The following is a 23,842-nucleotide window of genomic DNA, read 5'->3' on the forward strand; positions in this document are numbered from 1 at the left end:
GCCTTCTAACCAGTAAAACAGAAGTAATATCCGGCGTTCCCCAAGGAAGTGTTATAGGCCCTCTATTGTTCCTGATCTATATTAACGACATAGGAGACAATCTGAGTAGCCGTCTTAGATTGATTGCAGATGATGCTGTCATTTACCGTCTTGTAAAGTCATCAGATGATCAAAACGACTTGCAAAATGATGTAGATAAGATATCTGAATGGCGCGAAAAGTGGCAATTGACCCTGAATAAAGAAAAGTGTGACGTTATTCACATGAGTAATAAAAGAAATCACCTAAATTTCGATTACGTGATAAGTCACACAAATCTGAGGGCTGTAAATTCAACTAAATATTTAGGGATTACAATTACAAATAACCTAAATTGGAACGATCACATTGATAATATTGTGGGTAGAGCAGACCAAAGACTGCGATTCATTGGCAGAACACTTAGAAGGTGCCAGAGGTCTACCAAAGAGCCTGCTTACACTACGCTTTTCCGCTCTATTCTGGAGTATTGCGGTGCGGTGTGGGATCCGCATCAGGTGGGACTGACGGATGACATCGAAAAAGTACAAAGAAGGGCAGCTCGTTTTGTATTATAGCGAAATAGGGGAGATAGTGTCAGAGACATGATGCGTGGATTGGAGTGGCAATCATTAAAACAAAGGCGTTTTTCGTTGGGCGGGGTCTTCTCATGAAATTTCAATCACCAGTTTTCTCCTCTGATTGCGAAAACATTCTGTTGGCACCCACTTACAAAGGGAGAAATGATCATCACAATAAAATAAGAGAAATCAGGTCTCGCACAGAAAAATTTAAGTACTCGTTTTTCCCGCGTGCCGTTCGAGAGTGGGCCGGCCTGTGCGGCCGTGCGGTTAAAGGCGCTTCAGTCTGGAACCGCGTGACCGCTACGGTCGCAGGTTCGAATCCTGCCTCGGGCATGGATGTGTGTGATGTCCTTAGGTTAGTTAGGTTTAATTAGTTCTAAGTTCTAGGCGACTGATGACCTCAGAAGTTAAGTCGCATAGTGCTCAGAGCCATTTTTTTCGTTCGAGAGTGGAACAGTAGAGAGACAGCATGAAGGTGGTTCATTGAACCCTCTGCCTTTCACTTTATTGTGAATAGCAGAGTAATCACGTAGATGTAGAAATAAAACCGCAGTGATAAAGCGTAAAATCAGATGTCCCTTATCTGCATTAGGCCTCCATGAAATCTATGGACGCAACCGCGAAGGAAAGACGTAGGAACCACTTCTGTGAGGTTGGTTCCTTATCTTTGAAGACGTTCATGAACTTCGGAGCCAGATGGCTTGATATACAGAGATATAGGAAAATGATAAGCTCTTTCTAACATGTCTGTATTGCCTTAAGGCTATTACTAAGATAATAATCTTAGCGTGACGAAAGAAGTCCATACAGCCCTCATTAATTGATGTAGATTGAAGAACGCAGATACGATCACTCGCTTTTATTAGCGAAAATACGTTCTTGTGTGCGTCATTTCTTGGCTGTTATTTAGCGGTATGGATAAGATAAAGCTCATATATTAATGAGCACGTATAATTTTGGGTTCGTTAGTTTCATAGAAGCGGTCGACCACAGAAACAGACAGCATGTCTCCTTTGTTTCTGTTCCTTTTGTCGTCGCTGGTAGCTACCACTTGCTACGGTATGTAGAACTGGCGGTGAAAAAGGTATTTCCTGTGTTATGGTAATATGTTTACCTAAATTCGCGATGTGGAACGTTTCTATCTTCGAGCTGAGCATTGTGTGTGGAGAGATTCCCTGCAGATTTTCATTCTATCTTTCCTGTTTCTTTCTAAGTTTATTGCACATTTGCCATACATACTCTTTACTTTCAGGGTCTGGCTCTCCATTTACGTTCCTCTGTGGTTCTTAAAATTTTAATCGCTGACCTCGTAGCACTTCCTTCAAGTTTCATATGTTAAAAAATGTTTCAAATGCCTCTGAGCACTATGGGACTTAACATCTATGGTCATCAGTCCCATAGAACTTAGAACTACTTAAACCTAACTCACATAAGGACATCACACAACACCCACTCATCACGAGGTGGATAAAATCCCTGACCCCGCGGGGAATCGAACCCGGGAACCCGGGCGCGGGAAGCGAGAACGCTACCGCACGACCACGAGCTGCGGACTTTCATATGTTAAATTCGTAACTTACCTCCTTATAATAACAGTGATTCTTTTTGTGTTTTATTGAATTTGCGCTTCTTAGTGAGTCCTTCTCGCACTTATAAGTAAATTGAAATACTTCATTACGAGTATTTTGTAGTTACGGTCGTAGGCCTAAAAACGAGTTTACATGCAGTCCTCAACACATATTTATCGCTTCTGTTTCGGTACAGATACTGCAACCGCTTCAACTTTCGCTCTATAAACAAGTTTCATGCAGTTCTCAACACATATTTCTCGTTTCTATTTCGGTACAGATACTGCAACCGCTTCAATTTTCGCTCTATTTAAATTATTTAGAAAAAATGAAGTAAAAATGGCAGTACCAGAAAATAATTGACGTAGAGTAATTAAATTTCTGGAATACATTTGTCTAGATAAAATATTTAAATGTTAACACTGTAAGATTACGGGTCAACGTAAGCATGAGATAAGCCATTGCAAATGTGAAACTATGGTGCATTAACAGCCGATGTAACCGCCAGAATGTTGAATGCAAAAGTGCATGCATGTTTCTCACAGGTGCCGGATGTCAGTTTGTGGGATGGAAATCGATGCCTGCTGCACTTGGTCGCTCAATACAGCGCCGGCTAATGGTACTTGTGAAAGACACTGGAGCTGTAGTCCGATGATGTCCCGTATGTGTTCGATTGGAGACAGATCTGGTGAGCGAGCAGGCGAAGCTGACATGTAGATACTCTGTACAGCATATCGGGTGACAACAGCGATACTTGGGCGAGCATTATCCTCTTGGAGAACACCCCCTGGAATGCTCTTCGTGAATGGCTGCATAACGTATCAAATCAACGGACTGACGTACAAATTTGCAATTAGGTTGCGTGAGATCAGCTCCTTCTGTTGCGATTTTCTTTCTGTCCGTGTATTTGCATTCTACGTTAACATTTTCTCAGGAAAGTTTTTCTTGCTATAGCCTGCCTTCATTTAATATACTCTTCACTGCCATAGTCATTTATTTTCCCACCAAATTACCTGAAGTCATCTGCTAGTTATATTATCTCGCTAACTGAAAAAGAATCGCTTTGGTTCGTCTTCATTTTCATTTATTTTCTGAGAAATGCCACATAACTCGACAGCTTCGTAAAAATGACCATTAAAAGAATCATAAAAATGTTAGTATATAACGCTTAATAATTCTCTCGAATGCTCAAATATGACCTTAAACATATATAAATATTCACTTAAGTATTCGCAAAATCCTTCTGAGATGAAATTTATCCACATAAAAACAAGATAATACAACCTTCTTCATGAATCAGAAATGTAAGCTTCCATGCAACACCCATGGGGCTACAGGAGTTGGTTATATGTGGTGTTAGGAGTACAAGAACAAATTTTGCGATAGTTGTAACCTTAATATGTACCCTCTTCAATGTGTTAGTTGTTTTTCCTTCGTATCTAACAGTCTTCCCACAAACATGTGACGTAATTTATTACCTGATATTTTTTGTGCGGTCATAACTACACCATGAACATGCCTGTCCAGGTGTCCCCACTTCAGCACCTAACCTGTTGCCCAGGGGAAAATAGGCATTAATGGCTTGCTCTTGCCACACATGCTTGTAGGTACTGAGCAACCTAAAAACATGCTGCTCCTGATAGCTATAAGTATTATAAGTGTTAGCCTGCAACTGAAATAAATACTAATGTAATGTTGTTCAGGTCACCAGTTATACCACAAATTCCATATATACAACGGACATTCAGTAATTATAGAGACAAATTAATGTAGAAATTTATTTTTATTTTTCGAGTCCAGGACATAAAATAATTACAAAAACTAATAAGTATTGATTCATATAACAATTTTGCAAATTTAAATAGGTACGGTAGTATTTATGACACAGATTCAATAATATGTACAAAAAAGAGATGAACAAGCAGCAAGATGATTACGTTTTTTAACGGGCTGTATTCGGCGGTTATCACAGCAGTTTCGCCGGCTGCAGAAAGATCACAGATAGTGCATGCAGCCGGTAGGTTTCTCCGAACTAGCAGATGTTGTTCGTCCTGTACGTCACCACACTGACAAGTTTCGTTCTCATTACTGAAGCCCCACTTCCTGAGGTTGGCTTTGCACCTTGACACCCCAACTCGCAGTCTGTTCAAAGTCTCCCAGGTCACGTATGGCACGTGTAAACCTTCGGCTATTTCCTCCTTGACCTTTATGTGATTGTTTTCAGCTAGGGAGCCTCACCAAAGCTCCTCTCTGCGAGTTCTGGGAGATGAACGAATTGCCATAGTTTTTTGTAGGAAGCTTTTTCTTGACCTCAGTCTTGGGTGTTGAGGGTCATGTCCGAACAAAGGATGTCTAGGGTCGATTTCTTGTTTTTTCTTCTCCACTTCTGTTGCAGCTTGCCTTTGAATGCGTGGCGGTGCTAAACCCGTAATTTGGTGCAGCTTATTGAGAGGAGCAGGTCGTGAGCAGCCTGTAGCAATGCGTCATGTCTCGTTCAGGGCTGTGTCTACATGTTTAGCATGTGCAGAGTTTTGTCAGACGGGTGCTGCTTATTCTGCGGCGGAGAAACATAGTGCCAAGGCAGATGTTCTAAGCATTTTTGGCTGGGCACCTCAGGTGGTTCCTGTAAGTTTGCGGATGATGTTGTTCCGCGCTTTTACTTTGAGGCTCGTTTCTTCACAGTGGGCTTTGAATGTGAGGGATCGGTCCATCTTCACCCCAAGGTATTTAGGAGTTTCGCAGTGGAGTAGTTGTTCTTCTCTCCAAGTGATGTTCAGTTTCCTTTTAGCTTCCCTATTTCTAAGATGGAATGCATAGACTTGAGTTTTTCCAGGCTTCGGTTTAGGTTGGTTTTCATCGTAATACTTGGAGAAATTTTCAAGAGCTGTTGTCAGTTTCACCTCTACTTCCTCAAAGTGTTTGTAGGAAGAGATTTGATTTTCATGAATTTGGGTTGGTATCGCTGTAATGAGCTGGGAACGGCAGACTAATAATTCTTTTTCTTATAAACTTTTTTGTTTATAGCCTCAATACTGCGTTTAAAGGTTGCAGTGTCCTCTTGAAGCTTCCACATAATTTGAAAACCTTTCATTGATCCTTTTTTTCATTTCTGAAAGTGAAAAACTGGCCAGATTATTTTCTCGAATGATTTTACAGCTTGGTGAAAGTTGTATGCACTGCGGCAAACTTCATAAGTTGGTAGATCAACACAAAAACAGTCGAGCCTTAGCGACTGGCGAGCAACGTCCTGGCCGGCCAGTTGAAGTGTCAACCCCTTCGCTTGAAGGGGTTTGCAAACACCGACTTTTTACAGTTGAAAATATAGAAAATACATACTTGTACATACTTTAAACGAAGTTATGAAAGGGAACGTGCCCCTTTCCTAAATCAGATTTTAACGTGTGAAGAAATTTAGGTTCACCATTTTTAATCAACGTCCAAAGGACAAAGAATTTGTGCGAAAATGGTTCAAACAATAAAACAAAGAGCTCTTGGCATCAAATAAACAAAAACCTAGTTCATCGTTGGTAAGAGTGTATTAACACTGGTGTGGGTAATGTTAAGAAGTAGCAAAAATCTTATTTCGTAAAACAGCACAATGTTGGTTCTACATTAGTTTGTCTCTTTTATTACTGAATATCCCTCGTATATATAGATATTTCCCAACCCAATTCCCTCAATATCCCATGACCTAATACTACTACCCTCCTTGCCGTTGTTTTATTTTTGTTGATCATCTTATAACCTCTTTTCACGACACTCTCCCTGCCGTTCAGCTGATCTACCAAGCAATTTGCCCACTCTGACAGAATTACAATGCCAGTGTCAAACCTTAAAACTTTTATTTCTTCTCTCTGGCTATAATTCTTTTTCCAAAGTTCTCCCTCGCTTCCTTAACCGCTTTCTCTGTGTATAGTTTGAATAACATGAATGATAGTGTTGTATCTTATTTCAGGCCCTTCCCAACTGCCGATTTCATGCCTTGCGACTCTTAACATTGGAGTCTGATTACTGTAAAAGTTGTCGATAACCTTTCGCTCACCACTTTTTATTCATGCTACCTTCCGAATTTAAAAGAATGTAATCAAGACATCATTCTCAAAAGAGTTTTTCAATTCTCTGTTGTTTCACATGTAGGTTTGTCTTTTTTCAATCTACCTTGTAAGTTAAGTCGTAGGATCAGTATTACCTCCTACGTTGCTATATGTTACCGGAATGCCAACTGATCTTCTCCCAGGCCAGTTTCTACCAGCCGTTCCATTCTATAGATAATACAAGTTATTTGATGCCCACGACTGATGAATTGGTAATAGTCACACCTTCCAGGTCACGTCCTGTTATTGGTAACTATCTTAGATTTGATATAAAAAACGCAAACACTTTGTACTCATATTTTATTTAGTTCATAGCTTAGACCCCACACTATTCTTAGGAATCTGTGATCATGAAATTAGATTGTGTAGTCAAATCTCCACCTTTTTCTTTCCCACCTCCAAATGAGGGGCCGACGAGGTGCAGATCAACTGGGGCTCATTCAGTGCAACAACTGCGATATTGATATGAAACTTTTAGAAAAATAAAGGAATCCCAGGAGGGAATTTTATCCATTTTCTTTCCTAAACAGATGGGAACCGCCAGTCTTCACTTCTGCATCATCTCATTCGATGGACAGATGGAAGAAAGACAGTAGTGGAGCACTGGAGTAGCTCTGGCAGAAATGTATGAAGAAAGCAGTACAATATTAAATTACTAAGTAATGATATTTACTTTTTACTTAACATTTGTACGGTCTTTTTTCTGCCCCTTGCTGTGTCAGAGTTTTTTGATTGCGCCATCACAAATATTTATGCAATAGCATATTTGGTATACCATTTCTGGTTCACTTCGGATTAGCCAAGTGAGCAAGTGTGGATATTGGATTCGCCAATGGGTAGTAAAAGCAGAGCAATATTGAATCTTAGTATGGATGAGTGTTTCTTTAGCATGAAAATACGAGTACCATATATATGCCTGTTTTATGCTCTCCAATTAGTTTTATGTTTTCTTTTGAGACGGTATTTTACTTTCAAAAATACTGAGAAAAGCAAAAGTAGCCACTTTTTTTTAAATACGTGGTGGCATAGTGTGATATACACTGTTGAGTATTTAAATTACAGGTAACTCCCTAATACCACGTAGCATTTTATAACCTTGAGGATGCGCACGCTGAGAAGGGGGAATCAAAACATGTCTGCTATCCATATTTTATACACGTTATTGATCAAATGAGTATTTTTTTAATTTATAATTTTTTATAGTTATACACATTTTTGTTTCCTTAAGAATAAAAATTACTGTCGCAGATATGATTTCTCGTTGCAACATATGCCTTATATCCTCAACTTATAAGTGAAATCCACGAAATGAATTTAGAGTCCAATGCTTTTAGTTGGAAACATCTTGATGCAGTCATTTGTTCATGTGCCGATCTGTGGATCACGATATTCTGATTGAGCAGAGAATAAGAAAATAAGGTCGTGTGTTTATTGTTACAGGATTACCTCCAGGAAATCATCAGTCAAGAATAGTGAATGGCACAGACGCTGCAGATGGCGAATTTCCTTTCGTGGTAAATTAATATAAAAATTCTCAAATAAAATATTTGTAATGGCACATTTCTTAGCCTCGCTGAATTCCATTGTAATTACAGAGACGGAACAAAATCGCAACACCAAGAAGGAGTTGTGCGGCATAAACGAGAGTTCGCAAGCGTTTTTCTATTTGTGAAAGATTACGTCTACTCAAATTTCGCCTAAGAGTGGCGCTAGTAGGGCCACTATGAAAATACAAATCAATTTCGCTTTAAATACACATTGTAGTGGGCGTGAGCGCTAGTTACCTATGAATTTGAGTTGATGAGTTAACGTTAGTCAAGAATGCCTTTAAGGTGACAAAGACACCATTATCAGCACATCACTGAGATTAAACGACGTCGTGTAATAGGGCCACGAGAAGCTGGATGTTCCTTCCGCGATATTGCAGAAAGACTTGGCAAGAATGTAGCGACTGTACACAATTGCTGGCATTGTTGGTCGTGAGAATGTACGGTAGGAAGAAGCCCGGCTCCGGCAGCCACGTGGCACTACCGAGAAAGGAGACCATCGTCTTCAGCGTATGGGCCTGGCGCATTGTACTGTATCTGTACCAGCAATCTGAGCAACAGTTGGCACCGTAGTGACACAACGAACTGTTACAAATCGGTTACTTCGACAGCACTCAGCGAGACGCCCTGTAGTGTGCACTCCACTGACACCAAACCATCGCCGTTTGCGACTTCAGCGAGAGCTGATTGGAGAGCAGCGTGGAGGTCTGTTGTGTTTTTTTGATGAAAGCCGACTATGGCTCTGTGCCAGTGATGGCCGTGAGTTGGGTAGAAGAAGGGCCTGCCAACAACCTTCCTGCGTGCTAGATACTCTGGACCTACACCTAGATTATGCTCTGGTGTGTGATTTCGTATGACAGCAGGAGCACTCTCGTTGTTATAGCTTGCATCCTGACTGCAAAATTGTGCGTCAATATGGTGACTGAACTGTTGTGCTGTCAGTCGTGAACAGCATTCCAGTTGGTATTTTCTAACAGCATAACGCTCGCCCACATACGGCTGTTGTAACCCAACATGCTCCACAGAGTGTCGACCTATTTACTTCGTCTGCTCAATCACCAGATCTGTCTCCATTCAAGCATGCATTGAGGAATCATCGGCCAACAACTCCAGCGTCGTCCGCAAACACCATTAATTGTCCATACACTGACGTATCAAGTGCGAAGGACATGGAACTCTGTCCTACAAACTGAAATCCGGAACCTGTACAACATAACGAACGCACGTTTGCATACTTGTATTCAGCATAATAATGTACCAGCATTCCTCATTTGGAGTGGCTTATCTCACGCGTTCAGTAACTGGTGCTTGCAACGTAAAGCACTTAAATACACTACTGGCCATTAAAATTGGTACACCAAGAAGAAATGCAGATGATAAACGGGTATTCATTGGACAAATATATTATGCTAGAACTGACATGTGATTACATTTTGACGCAGTTTGGGTGCATAGATCCTGAGAAATCAGTACCCAGAAGAACCACCTCTGACCGTAATAACGGCCTTGATACGCCTGGCCATTGAGTCAAACAGAGCTTGGATGAAGTGTACAGATACAGCTGCCCATGCAGCTTCAACACGATACCACAGTTCATCAAAAGTAGTGACTGGCGTATTGTGGCGATCCAGTTGCTCAGCGACCATTGACCAGACGTATTCAGTTTGGGAGAGATCTGGAGAATGTGCTGCCCAGGGCAGCAGTCGAACATTTTCTGCATCCAGAAAGGCCCATACAGGACCTGCAACGTGCGGTCGTGCATTGTTGTTGTTGTTGTGGTCTTCAGTCCTGAGACTGGTTTGATGCAGCACTCCATGCTACTCTATCCTGTGCAAGCTGCTTCATCTCCCAGTAACTACTGCAACCTACACCGTTCTGAATCTGCTTAGTGTATTCATCTCTTGGTCTCCCTCTACGATTTTTACCCTCCACGCTGCCCTCCAATACTAAATTGGTGATCCCTTGATGCCTCAGAACATGTCCTACCAACCGATCCCTTCTACTAGTCAAGTTGTGCCACAAATTTCTCTTCTCCCCAATCCCATTCAATACCTCCTCATTAGTTATGTGATCTACCCATCTAAACTTCAGCATTCTTCTGTAGCACCACATTTCAAAAGCTTCTATTCTCTTCTCGTCCAAACTATTTATCGTACATGTTTCACATCCATACATGGCTACACTCCATACAAATACTTTCACAAACGACTTCCTGACATTTAAATCTATACTTGATGTAAACAAATTTCTCTTATTCAGAAACGCTTTCCTTCCCATTGCCAGTATACATTTTATATCCTCTCTACTTCGACCATCATCAGTTATTTTGCTCCCCAAATAGCGAAACTCCTTTACTACTTTAAGTGTCTCATTTCCTAATCTAATTCCCTCAGCATCACCCGACTTAATTCGACTACATTCCATTATCCTCGTTTTACTTTTGTTGATGTTCATCTTACATCCTCCTTTCAAGACACTATCCATTCCGTTCAACTGCTCTTCCAAGTCCTTTGCTGTCTCTGACAGAATTACAATATCATCGGCAAACCTCAAAGTTTTTATTTCTTCTCCATGGATTTTAATACCTACTCCGAATTTTTCTTTTGTTTCGTTCAGTGCTTGCTCAATATACAGATTGAATAACATTGGGGAGAGGCTACAACATTGTCTCACTCCCTTCCCAATCACTGCTTCCCTTTCATGTCCCTCGACTCTTATAACTGCCATCTGGTTTCTGTACAAGTTGTAAATACCCTTTCGCTCCCTGTATTTTACCCCTGCCACCTTCAGAATTTGAAAGAGAGTATTCCAGTCAACATTGTCAAAAGCTTTCTCTAAGTCTACAAATGCTAGAAACGTAGGTTTACCTTTCCTTAATCTAGCTTCTAAGATAAGTCGTAGGGTCAATATTGCCTCATGTGTTCCTATATTTCTACGGAATCCAAACTGATCTTCCCCAAGGTCGGCTTCTACTAGTTTTTCCATTCGTCTGTAAAAAATTCGTATTAGTATTTTGCAGCCGTGACTTATTAAACTGATAGTTCGGTAATTTTCACATCTGTCAACACCTGCTTTCTTTGGGATTGGAATTATTGTATTCTTCTTGAAGTTTGAGGATATTTCGCCTGTCTCATACATCTTGCTCACCAGATGGTAGAGTTTTGTCAGGACTGGCTCTCCCGAGGCTGTCAGTAGTTCTAATGGAATGTTGTCTACTCTCGGGGCCTTGTTTCGACTCACGTCTCTCAGTGCTCTGTCAAACTCTTCACGCAGTATTATATCTCCCATTTCATCTTCATCTACATCCTCTTCCATTTCCATAATATTGTCCTCAAGTACAGCGCCCTTGTATAGACCCTCTATATACTCCTTCCACCTTTCTGCTTTCCCTTCTTTGCTTAGAACTGGGTTTCCATCTGAGCTCTTGATATTCATGCGAGTGGTTCTCCTTTCTCCAAAGGTCTCTTTCATTTTCCTGTAGGCAGTATCTATCTTACCCCTAGTGAGACAAGCCTCTACATCCTTACATTTGTCCTCTAGCCATCCCTGCTTAGCCATTTTGCACTTCCTGTCGATCTCATTTTTGATACGTTTGTATTCCTTTTTGCCTGCTTCATTTACTGCATTTTTATATTTTCAATTAAGTTCAATTTTTCTTTGTTACCCAAGGATTTCTACTAGCCCTCGTCTTTTTACCTACTTGATCCTCTGCTGCCTTCACTACTTCATCCCTCAGAGCTACCCATACTTCTTCTACTGTATTTCTTTCCCCCATTCGTGTCAATTGTTCCCTTATGCTCTCCTTGAAACTCTGTACAACCTCTGGTTCTTTCAGTTTATTCAGGCCCCATCTCCTTAAATTCCCACCTTTTTGCAGTTTCTTCAGTTTTAATCTACAGTTCATAACCAACAGATTGTGGTCAGAGTCCACATCTGCCCCTGTAAATGTCTTACAATTTAAAACCTGGTTCCTAAATCTCTGTCTTACCATTATATAATCTATCTGAAACCTGTCAGTATCTCCAGGCTTCTTCCATGTATACAACCTTCTTTTATGATTCTCGAACCAAGTGTTAGCTATCATTAAGTTGTGTTCTGCGCAAAATTCTACCAGACGGATTCCTCTTTCATTTCTTCCCCCCAATCCATATTCACCTACTACGTTTCCTTCTCTTCCTTTCCCTACTACCGAATTCCAGTCACCCTTGACTATTAAATTTTCGTCTCCCTTCACTATCTGAATAATTTCTTTTATTTCATCATATATTTCTTCAATTTCTTCGTCATCTGCAGAGGTAGTTGGCATATAAACTTGTACTACTGTGGTAGGCGTGGGCTTCGTGTCTATCTTGGCCACATCAATGCGTTCACTATGCTGTTTGTAGTAGCTTACCCGCATTCCTATTTTCCTATTCATTATTAAACCTACTTCTGCATTCCCCCGTTTTGATTTTGTATTTATAACCCTGTATTTGCCTGGCCAAAAGTCTTGTTCCTCCTGCCACCGAACTTCACTAATTCCCACTATATCTAACATTAACCTATCCATTTCCCTTTTTAAATTTTCTAACCTACCTGCCCGCTTAAGTGATCTGACATTCCACGCTCCTATCCGTAGAACGCCAGTTTTCTTTCTCCTGATAACGACGTCCTCCTGAGTAGTCCCCGCCCGGAGATCCGAATGGGGGACTATTTTACCTCCGGAATATTTTACCCAAGAGGACGCCATCATCATTAAACCATACAGTAAAGCTGCATGCCCTCGGGAAAAATTACGGCCGTAGTTTCCCGTTGCTTTCAGCCGTTCGCAGTACCAGCACAGCAAGGCCGTTTTGGTTAGTGTTACAAGGCCAGATCAGTCAATCATACAGACTGTTGCCCCTGCAACTACTGAAAAGTCTGCTGCCCCTCTTCAGGAAGGTCGTGCATTATCCTCCTGAAATGTAGGGTTTCGTAGGGATCGAATGAAGGGTAGAGCCACGGGTTGTAACACATCTAAAATGTAACGTCCACTGTTCAAAGTGCCGTCAATGCGAACAAGAAGTGACCGAGACGTATAACCAATGGCACCGCATACCATCACGCCGGGTGATACGCCAGTATGGCGATGACGAATACACGCTTCCAATGTGCGTTCACCGCGATGTCGCCAAAAACGGATGCGACCATCATGATGCTGTAAACAGAATTTGGATTCATCCGAAAAAATGACGTTTTGGCATTCGTGCACCTAGGTTCGTCGTTGAGTACACCATCGCAGGCACTCCTGTCTGTGATGCAGCGTCAAGGGTAACCGCAGCCATTGTCTCCATGCTGATGCAAACGTCGTCGAACTGTTCGTGCAGATGGTTGTTGTCTAGCAAACGTCCCCATCTGTTGACTCAGGGATCGAGACGTGGCTGCACGATCCGTTACAGCCATGCGGATAAGATACCTGTCATCTCGACTGCTAGTGATACGAGGCCGTCGGGATCCAGCACGGCGTTCCGTATTACCCTCCTGAACCCACCGATTCCATATTTTGCTAACAGTCATTGGATCTCGACCAACGCGAGCAGCAATGTCTCGATACGATAAACCGCAATCGCGACAGGCTACAATATGACCTTTATCAAAGTCGGAAACGTGATGGTACGCATTTCTCCTCCTTACACGAGGCATCAGAACAACGTTTCACCAGGCGACGCCGGTCAACTGCTGTTTGTGTACGAAAAATCGGTTGGAAACTTTCCTCATGTCAGCACGTTGTAGGTGTCGCCACCGGCGCCAACCTTGTGTGAATGCTCTGAAAAGCTAATCATTTGCATATCACAGCATCTTATTCCTGTCGGTTAAATTTCGCCTCTGTAGCACGTCATCCTCCTGTTGTAGCACGTTTAATGGCCAGTTGTGTATGTTACCTATACGTCTGTATTCGCGAAATTTCGTTACTGTTCGCTAATTACTTTGTGGTGTTGCGATTTTTTTCCGTTAGTGTCTTAAGCAAGCAGATCATATGATAAAGAACAAACATTCTATTTAATTTTTCTGTAGATACATACTCATAGTAAGGGCTTAGTAGTGCCCTGTTTAAACTGCAACAAATTTGTATGTGTTCGTAACCATATTGTGCTTTTCTTTCTCACAGTGAGCAGGTCACTAATCACGAGCAATAACAGATGCATTTCATTTCCTTTGATTTCTGCATCAAAGTATTTTCGGTGGTGGTGTAGTACAAAAATTTTACCGTATGATCATTTTTTAAATTTTTTGTTAATAGAATTAAGGCAGTTCGCTGGATATACACATCGTTCATTTGATATTTACGACCCACGTATTTCTGCCGAACACAAGTTACATAGTAAGTGCGACATAAAGTACAGACGAACTTCTGTGGAGTATAGTTTTGTGTTTGGAAATGCATAGATGGAGCTATTCTTGAATTCAGCAATGGTAATAAAACTCTTGAGTGGAATCCAGTTCAGCATAGTACAGCACGTCGATACGGGGTATGAACTGGTTGAATAAATTCTGACAGCTGATTCGTAGAGAGCAGATTACCGTCTAAAAGCTTTTCACCTGTTGCAGGTTCAGTACGTTTATCTGCTTGGGTTACCCGAATGCGGCGCCTCTGTCATCAATGAGTACTGGGTGATGACTGCAGCCCACTGTGTATACCTGTAAGCAACTGATAAACTATATGCATGTTTAAACTGTAATTAGTGAAAATTGGCATTTTAACCGCGTTCATCGCGGCAGTTAGTTTTCCAAATTTTTCAGTAAACTAATGAATAGCTCTCCAAAGTCTAGTCATGTAGCAGTGTTAAGATACCACGATGTTTCAACGAGTGTCATTACCTTCTGGACAAGTTCATACACTTGCCCGCGAAAGGCAAAGGTCCCGAGTTCGAGTCTCGGTCCGGCACACAGTTTTAATCTGCCAGGAAGTTTCATATCAGCGCACACTCCGCTGTAGAGTGAAAATTTCATTCTAGACTCCATTATCTAGTTAGGTTTGAAACGTCACGTGCTCACCATTTTATCAGAAATTAATTATTCCAAGGTCTGACACTTTGCTTTTCGAAGTAATTACATTTTCTATTACATTTGCCTTTGTTGTCTTCTACTCTACCCGATAACTCAAAATTCATGGAATTGTAAGCTTGATAGAAGAAAATCGAATACGCTTCACACAAAGATGTGTGTAAATTGCCGCCCAACCGGGACTTAGAATTTAATATCGTGAGAAAACTAAATATTCTTTCGCGTTAGAGGCGTGGTGTACATTAGCGAACGGCGGTTTGACACGGAGTTTTGCGTAGTAAATGATCGCACGACTACTATAACGACTTCCCTACACTACAGAGAGTCGTGATGCCCCAGTGTGACACAGGACTCAATGACCATTCTTCTGTCTTGATAATATCTGTATCTCGTTGTTTTATCATCTCTAAGAAGAGAGACTTTGACCATGTCTCAAAAGTTACACACTTCGTGAACTGACGCTGTTCAGATCTGCAGTTTATAGAGCTGTCATTTCATCACCAAGTAGATCTCACTTAATTAGCAGTTCTTACCGTTGTATTCGCATATGGAGTGCTGGTAGAATCAGTTTGTGTGCGCTGTAATTAATTTAATTCTGTCTTCTCGGTACCTACTGTGTGAAACTGGGCCTTTAGTGCATTCCTACATTCCGAACTTAATAATAATTCTTGAAACTTTGTAAGAAGTTTTTCGCGGGATAGTTCATGTTTATCTGAAAGTGTCTGCCCGTTCAAGTGGTTCAGCACTTCTAGATCGCTCTCCTGTGAGTCAACATCCTGTGACCATTCGTGCTGCCCTGTTCTGAATACGTTCAGTATTTCCTGGTATCTTACACAATATCCTAAGATGGTTCACACGAGTGATTTGTAACCAGCCTCCAGTTTCGCGTTCTGTGAAGTACTTCATTTAAGATTTCAAAAATTTTATGCAAGTTCCCAATTTTTGTACCACTTTCAAATAAAATCTGACTTTATGTTTGTGCAGATTTCTTTCAGATAGCACTTCATTATTGATAACTACGTCATCTGCAAAAATTCTGATATTACGATAAATATTATCTACTCGGTCATTGAACTGAAAAGGTCCTAATGCCCTCACTCTAGGATCTTGTATCAAGACATCATTCTGAGTCCATCTTACCAAAAAATCCTACTTTCGTTTGTTGCCACATGTTATCGTAGTATCACATATTATCGTATTTGTCTTTCTTCCAACCAACAGCCACCGTTGTTTTTAGACGGATCTCTGATATATTATGGTTAAGATAGCAGCTACCTGCGTCGCTAATTCTGCCTAGAATGTAACAGGACTCTGACGCTTATTCAGTTTTAGCGATTTTATCTGTTTCTCAATGACACTGACACTAAACTTTCTATCACTTATCTATGTACCGGTATGGTAATGAAACTGAACAGTTCTCGATCTTCTTTGTATTGTATTTTAATACTTCGTCATATCTGATTACCTTTGTCTTTCCTCATTTTTGGTCCCTTGTCATCCGTGAGTGTACTTCGGCCGCACTGACACATATAACCGTTAAAACAGTCACATCCCTCTCATTTCGCACCTACCTATAGTCCAGCGTCTTATTCTATACCTATCGTGTAGTTGTAGACTATGTATCATGTACTTCCCCTCCCATCGCAAATCCTCGTACTACATACTGTTCTTCTAAACTTTAGCCGGCCGCCGTGGCCGAGCGGTTCTAGGCGCTTCAGTCCGGAACCGCGCTGCTGCTACGGTCGCAGGTTCGAATCCTGCCTCGGGCATGGATGTGTGTGATGCCCTTAGGGTAGTTAGGTTTAAGTACTTCTAAGTCTAGGGGATTGATTACCTCAGATGTTAAGTCCCACAGTGCTTAGAGCCATTTGAACCATTTTTTCATCTTCTAAACTTTAAACTCGAGCTATAGTACCTCTAGATGCTGCTGACGGTAGATAAATGTTTCAGCTTTTCAGACACGAGACAACTGTTCAACTAGTCTACTATAACAGTTGCCCATTATACTGCAGTAACTATTGAAGCGATAACTACGTCATGATTACTGATATTAGTTTCAACGTAGAAAGCCTGAACGAGGTTGGTCAACTCGTTGTAATTAGATCTGATATACTTCTAAATATGACCCTGGATCACAGACGACATGCAACGTTCGTTCCACCGTATGTCACCACCAGCTACTTGCTGTACCCTACTCCCTTGAGAGAATGGCCCCTGTAAAGAGCCTCTTCAACTTCTTGAATGAGGTGTCCAGGAGCATACACTATGATCGATAGGTGCTCCTTCTTACCCCTTGCTGCCATTTACTAAAAGGATTAAGTTATTCGCCGTACTTTCTATTTGTTGCCAATTAACAGACTCTCACCGTCTGTGCATACTTGCCCCTTACAGGCTTCCCAATAGTTGAGATACGTCTCCCTGGCTCAGTTTCAGTTTCAGTGGGAAACAGCACTTCGCACTTGTTGAAAGGACGGCTGATTATAGAACCTACAGTTAAGTCGACGAGTATAGGTACTGCATTTTCTACAGAGGAGAGTATCCATGAGAGATGGTAGTACTTCAGGTGTTTTTCCTGCTATTAGTGTATGTTCCAATATATCCTACAGTATTTCATAAGCAGGAACCTCAGTGGGACAGTCCAGTCCACTCCTTCCTGAGACATTAAATTAGGTCTTAAATCTTTCGTTCGGCCACCTTTCTAATAACCCCTGATTGGTGTGTCTACGTTTAGTGGATCTGTAACCATATCCGGCTATGTCATCTTCCTTGTCTTAGCCTAAATGGCTGTTTTCGTTCGCGCTTCTCAATCAACTACAGAAAAAGGACCCATCTCTGAAACTCTGCACTTACTGTCTTCAAATAAATGCACGAGTCTTACTATTGGCTTGTTTCTAAACTTGTTTCCATGAATAACTAAAGAATATTTACCTGTGTTTCACAAAAATATTCCGGGCATAAAAAATTCGCTTAATGAACCTACCTTTTGATGACAAAACAGACACAATATGGAGCGTGAGGAGTTCTACGGAAGCTCGAAACGTAGCGCGAACTTCAGTGCGAGATGCGTTTAATACTTTCCACAAAGTAACTCTATCTCAGAATCTGAAATAAAATCCAAAGAGATTCTGGTCGTATGTAAAGTACACCAATGGCAAGACGCAATCAATACTTTCACTGCCCAAAACAATGGTGATGTTACTGATAACAGAGCCACTAAAGCAGAGTTACTAAACACGGTTTTCCGAAATTCCTTCACAAAAGAAGAAGAAGTAAGTGCTGCAGAATTCGAATCAAGAACAACTGATAACACGAGTAACTTAGAAATAGATACCCTTGGCGTAGCAAAGCAGCTTAAATCACTTAAAAAAGGCAAGTCCTCCGGTCCTAATTGTATACCAGTCAGGTTCTTCTCAGAATATGCTGATAGAGTAGCTCCTCATTTAGCAATCACATACAGCCGATCGCTCGTTGAAAAATCAGTACCTTGAGATTAGAAAGTTGTACAAGTCACACCATTACCCAAGAAAGAAAAAATGATTAACCCGCTAAATTACAGATCGTCGATTTGCGGTACATACACTGTGTTGGAACATTATGAATTATCTTGAAGGGAACGACACGGATTCAGAAAATATCGTTCTTGTGGAACACAAGTAGCTCTTATATTCTCGCGAAGTTATGAATGCTATTGACAGCGGATGGCAATCTGATTGCACATTTTAGATGTCCAGAAGCGCCTTCTAATCATATTTCGTACCTATGGACCATCGTCTTAGTTGTGTGACTGGACTCGTGATTTCATATCTAGAAAGGTCACAGTTCGCAGTAACTGACAGCAAGTAATATCTGGCGTTCCGCAAGGAAGTGTTATAGTCCCTCCGTTGTTCCTGATCTACATAAAAGGTTTAGGAAACAACCTGAGTAACACTCTTAGATTGTTTGCCAACGATGCTGTCATTTGACGTCTTATAAAGTCATCAGTTGATCAAAACAAATTTCAAAACGATATAGACAACAGATCTGTATGGTGTAAAAGTGGCAACTGTCTCTAAATCATGAAAAGTGTGAAGTCATCAACATGAGTACTAAAATGAATCCGTTAAATTTCGGTTACACCATAAATCACATAAATCTCAAGGCTGTAAATTCTTCTAAATGCTTAGGGATTACAATTACGAATACCTTAAGATGAAACGATCACATAGATAATGTTATGGGCAATGCAAACCAAAGACTGAACGTTATTGGCAGAATACTTAGAAAATGCAACAGGTTTGCTAAAGAGATTGCCTACATTACGCTTGTACGCCCTCTTCTGGAGTACTGCTGTGTGGTGTGGGATCCGCATCAGGTAAGATCGACGGAGGACATCGAAAAAGATCAAAGGGCAGCTTGTTTTGTACTATCGCGAAACAGTGGAGAGCGCCACAGATTGATATGTGAATTGGGTGACAATCATTGAAACAAAGGCGTTTTTCGTTGCGGCAGGATCTTCTTACGAAAATTCAGTCACCAAATTTGTCTCAATGTGTGAGAACATTTGGTTAGTGCCCACCTACACAGGGAGAAATGATCGTCATAATAATATAAGAGAAATCAACCTTGCACAGAAAAAGTTAAGTGTTCGTTTGTCCTGCGCGCTGTTCGAGAGCGGAACGGTAGCTTGAAGGTAGTTCTATGAAACCTATGCCAGGCACATAATTGTGAATTGCACATGTGGATAACACCCCCCGAATCTCTCACCTGTAGCCAGTTTCAAAAGAAGAATTAAGATTAACTTGAAAGACTGTTTCAAGTTTGGCAATGGCGCCAGTTTGGCTACGTGTAAACAAAAACAACACTAACCTTTATCACGCTGGTAACCGCTTATTTTATACCGACTTAGATATATAATGTCAGGAGAGTGAATCAGTAGTTGCTTTGTTCTCACAGAATTCGCGTCTCCAAGATTATTTGGTCACTTTTTTAAAATATTTTAAATCGGAAAATTTAGGCCTCGGGTGCGTCTATCCAGCTAGCAACTGACAGAAACGTGTTCACAAATACGTTTTGGAAACTACTTTTATGGAGAGCGTGAACGCTACTGAAACTAGTAGCTGCCTTGTGTTAAGTAAATTTTTGCTATTATAAATGCAAATGTAATATTCTATGTTTATAAGACACAATTTTTCGACCTACATCGCAGCTTTCGGTATTTCAAATAACACAAGCTTTTTTTTAATGCTCTTAGAACACTAAATATTCACTTGAGCAAGAAGAATAGACACTACAGGAAGTATGTGAAACAGAATAAATTTGATTTTACACTATTTACTCTCAAATAATCATGTTTTTATGACGGGCTATAACTGTGCACCTCACTGGGCGCCCGTCTACAAACTTTTGTGTCACCTATCAAAACAATACTGTTAATGGCAGTATACCTTGTCTGTCTGTTCTCGTGTGTTTCAGTGGGATCATGTTAGTTAATGCCACAGTTCTCTTTTAAAGCTCCAAAAGTCGTATCGCTAAACAAACAGTTGTATTTAGCTTCTTCCTGATTATTTGCTCGTGCTCTCTTGGCGTGTAGAATATTACTAGAGTCTGGTGCTGCTAGCAACATCGTGATGTCATCCTGGCATGTGTGTGCTGTAATTGAGTAGTTGGTGACACGTTTGTTGTGGACACCGTTTGTTCGCAAATCATAGAAATCTTTTCCCAAATTTTTCAAAAAGTGATCAAACAATCTTGGTGACGCGAATTCTATGAGAACAAAGCAACTACTAATTCACTCTCTTGACATTATATCTCTAGATCGGTGCAAAATCAGCGGTTACCATCGCGATAAAGGTTAGTGTTGTTTTTGTTTACACGTAGCCAAACTGACGTCATTGCCAAACTTGATACAGTCTTTCAAGTTAATCTTAATTCTTCTTTTGCAAATGAAGAGTGAGGGATCCGGGAGGTGTTATATGACAGTAAGTAGCGGGATTTGTTGGTAATATTTACACTGGGGAGGGAGTGGGGGGGGGGGGCGTAGTGTGGAGAACATTAGGAAAACAGAAATGCTCTGTCCAGGAACTGCAGCGTATGCAGCAGGAATGTTTTGATTGAGGAGCAGGAAGGGAAAATTTGTTCCCTTCAGGCACGCTTGGAGGAAGAGAAGAAGAAATTGAACAGAATCATGGTAGACAAAGAAGAGGGTGGTTAGCGGGAACTTGCAGTTGGTAGAAAAGCAAGAAGAAAGAGAAAGCGATATGATAGTTTTATTATCAGTACTAAAAACAGATAGCAACCACTACCACGGTTAAGTGCAGCCACGAGGAGGAAGACTAAAAATGTGCAAAACGTTAGGAAGAAGTAATTGTTGCTGCTAGGCAGTAGCCATGGATGAGATGTAGGCCCTTCGTTACAGGAAAATTTGGGGTCAGCTTTACAGGACACCAGAATTTGCAAATGAAATGTAGAGCCAATTAACAGAGGATTAGAGTTTTTAAGTAAGGAATTTTCAGAAGAGGACCTTGCAGTGATACTGTGTGGAGTAGGAAACAATTTGGGTAAGGGTGAGTCATATGGCATAGGACATGATAGCTTTCCTGGCTTCCCTGACTCATGATACACTTTTGTCGATCTGTTCAGGCGTCGTTATCGGCTACACCTTAATAAGGCAGGTTAATGTGGGGCTCGAAATGGCTCTGATGGCAGCCGAACTTGCGCATGTTGCTTTGCTACCAGTGAGCACTACCAAGATATGAGGTTTCACAACACTTGGGTCTGCACCTAAAAAGTAACAGGAATGGAAAATTGTTACAGCTGATTAATGAAAGTATAGGGGATGGATCTTGGGCCACGCATGGGTCGTCATGGGTAAGCGAAGTACGTCTCTTTTAGGATAAATCCAGACAAGGGGTTCCCCTGCCTAAAACGCATCTCCAGTGGTTTAAAAATTTCCGAAATAAGCACTCACAAGACAGAGTCTAACACACCGAATGGCATACATACTGCAGTGCTAAAAGTAACGTAGCACATTGCACAGACTTAACAATCCTTCATCAAAATATGCAATCAATAAATAATAAAACAGAGCAATTTGAATTTGAGCTCCAATCTTTCAGCTGCACATAAGTTTATGTCACTCTGAACCAGTGTAGAGAGACAGAATTGCGTCATGCAGTATTATCGTTGTTTCGAAGGACAGACTGTTACTGTAGGACTACTGTAAAAGGTGGAGGATCTTGCTTTTATGTCAGAAGAGGAACACAGTTCATAAGAGATTACGACCTTGATATAGTAAAAGAAGACAAATACTATGAAGTATCAGCCATCGAATCAGGGCTTCAACAAGAAATTAATACAGAGGTTGAAAATACCGCTACAGTTGTGAGGTTCTTATATTTAGAACACGACCGGTTTCGGGCTCTTACACGTCCATCTTCAGGTGTTACAAAATGGCTCAAATGGCTCTGAGCACTATGGGACTTAACATCTGAGGTCATCAGTCCCCTAGACTTAGAACTACTTAAACTTAACTAACCTATGGACATCACACACATCCATGCCCGAGGCAGGATTCTAACCTGCGACCGTAGCGGTCGCGCGGTTCCAGACTAAAGTGCCTAGAACCGCTCGGACACAGCGGCCGGCTCAGGTATTACAACTTCGTGCTGTAGCCCTGAGTGCCGTGGTGGACGAGTAGAGGACGCGGTTACCAGCGGGCGCAGAGTACGACCATTTCACAAGTGTACCGCGAATATCAGGAATTCGGTAAAACATTAAATCTCCGACACTGCTGTGTCCGGAAAAAGATACTGCAAGAACGGGACCAACGACGACTGAAGAGAATCGTTCAGTATCATTGAAGTGCAACCCTTCCACAAATTGCTACAGATTTCAAGGCTGGGTCATGAACAAGTGTCAGCGTGCGAACCATTCAACGAAAGATCATCGATATGGGTTTTCGGAGCAGATGGCCTACTCGTGTTCCATTGATGACTGCGCGACACAAATCTAAACGCCTCGCCAGGGCTCGTCAACACCGACATTGGACTGTTGATGACTGGAAACAAGATGCCTTGTCGGACGAATCTAGTTTCAAATTGTATCGAGCGCATTGACGTGCACGTATATAGAGACAACCTCTGAATCCAAGGAACCTGCATGTCAGGAAGGGACTGTGCAAGCTGGTGGAGGCTCTAGGCTCTGTAATGGTGTGAAGCATGTGCAATTGGAGAGATATGGGACCCCTGATACGTCTAGATACGACTCTGAAAGGTGACACGTACGTAAGGATCCTGTCTAATCACCTGCATCCATTCATGTCCACTGCGCATTCCGGCGGACTTGGGCAATTCCAACAGGACAATGCGACACCCCACACGTCCAGAATTACTACATAATGGCTCCAGGAACAGAGTTTAGAAACTTCTGATGGCCACCAAACTCCCCAGACATGAACATTATTGAGCATATCTGGGATGCCACGCAACGTGCATCCGTACTCTTACGGTTTTATGGACAGCCCTGCAATATTCATGGTGTGAATTCCCTCCAGCATTACTTCAGCCGTTAGTCGAGTCCATGGCAAGTCGTGTTGCGGCCCTACGTGATCTTAGGCAAGTGTGCCAGTTTCTTTGGCTCTTCAGTGTATTAGACGGTAATTAAGTGATTTATGAATTTGTGCATCTGTTGTACTAGCGAACTATGCTGTGTATGTGGAACTAAATAATTTTGCATTATTTATTCTCAAACATTATAACACTCGTTTCCTCAGACACATCGTTCACCTGTTTTTTGAAGCAGAGAGTTTCCCTTTATCTTACTGCACTACCATGTGGCATTATTCATTCCTTCATCATACTGATACGTGGTGGGCTCATGGCATCGAACCCTATTTCTTTGACGAGTTTGGTTAAGAACCAAAGCACAGCTTGGAGTCATATCTTAATCCTTTTCAGATCCAGAACGGCCCGTTGCTTAATAATTTTAAAACGATTCCTGTAACGAAAAGGCAAGCACATTAGCTCCAAACT

At 41.4% G+C, this 23,842-nt stretch overlaps 1 protein-coding gene across 1 annotated transcript in view; it reads left to right on the plus strand.

Moving 5' to 3' along the window:
• The first annotated feature begins 1,582 nt into the window (after nt 1-1,582).
• Nucleotides 1,583-23,842, plus strand: part of LOC126188178 (trypsin-1-like) — a 58,065-nt gene continuing 35,805 nt past the window's right edge. Inside the window, exons 1-3 of the mRNA XM_049929699.1 lie at nt 1,583-1,661; nt 7,705-7,778; nt 14,379-14,470. Of these exons, the coding sequence (XP_049785656.1) occupies nt 1,607-1,661; nt 7,705-7,778; nt 14,379-14,470 (221 nt within the window). The 5' untranslated portion in view covers nt 1,583-1,606. The remainder of the gene's footprint in view (nt 1,662-7,704; nt 7,779-14,378; nt 14,471-23,842) is intronic.

This window comes from Schistocerca cancellata, chromosome 5 (assembly GCF_023864275.1).
Source record: "Schistocerca cancellata isolate TAMUIC-IGC-003103 chromosome 5, iqSchCanc2.1, whole genome shotgun sequence".
In the NCBI taxonomy this organism is placed as follows: domain Eukaryota; kingdom Metazoa; phylum Arthropoda; class Insecta; order Orthoptera; family Acrididae; genus Schistocerca; species Schistocerca cancellata.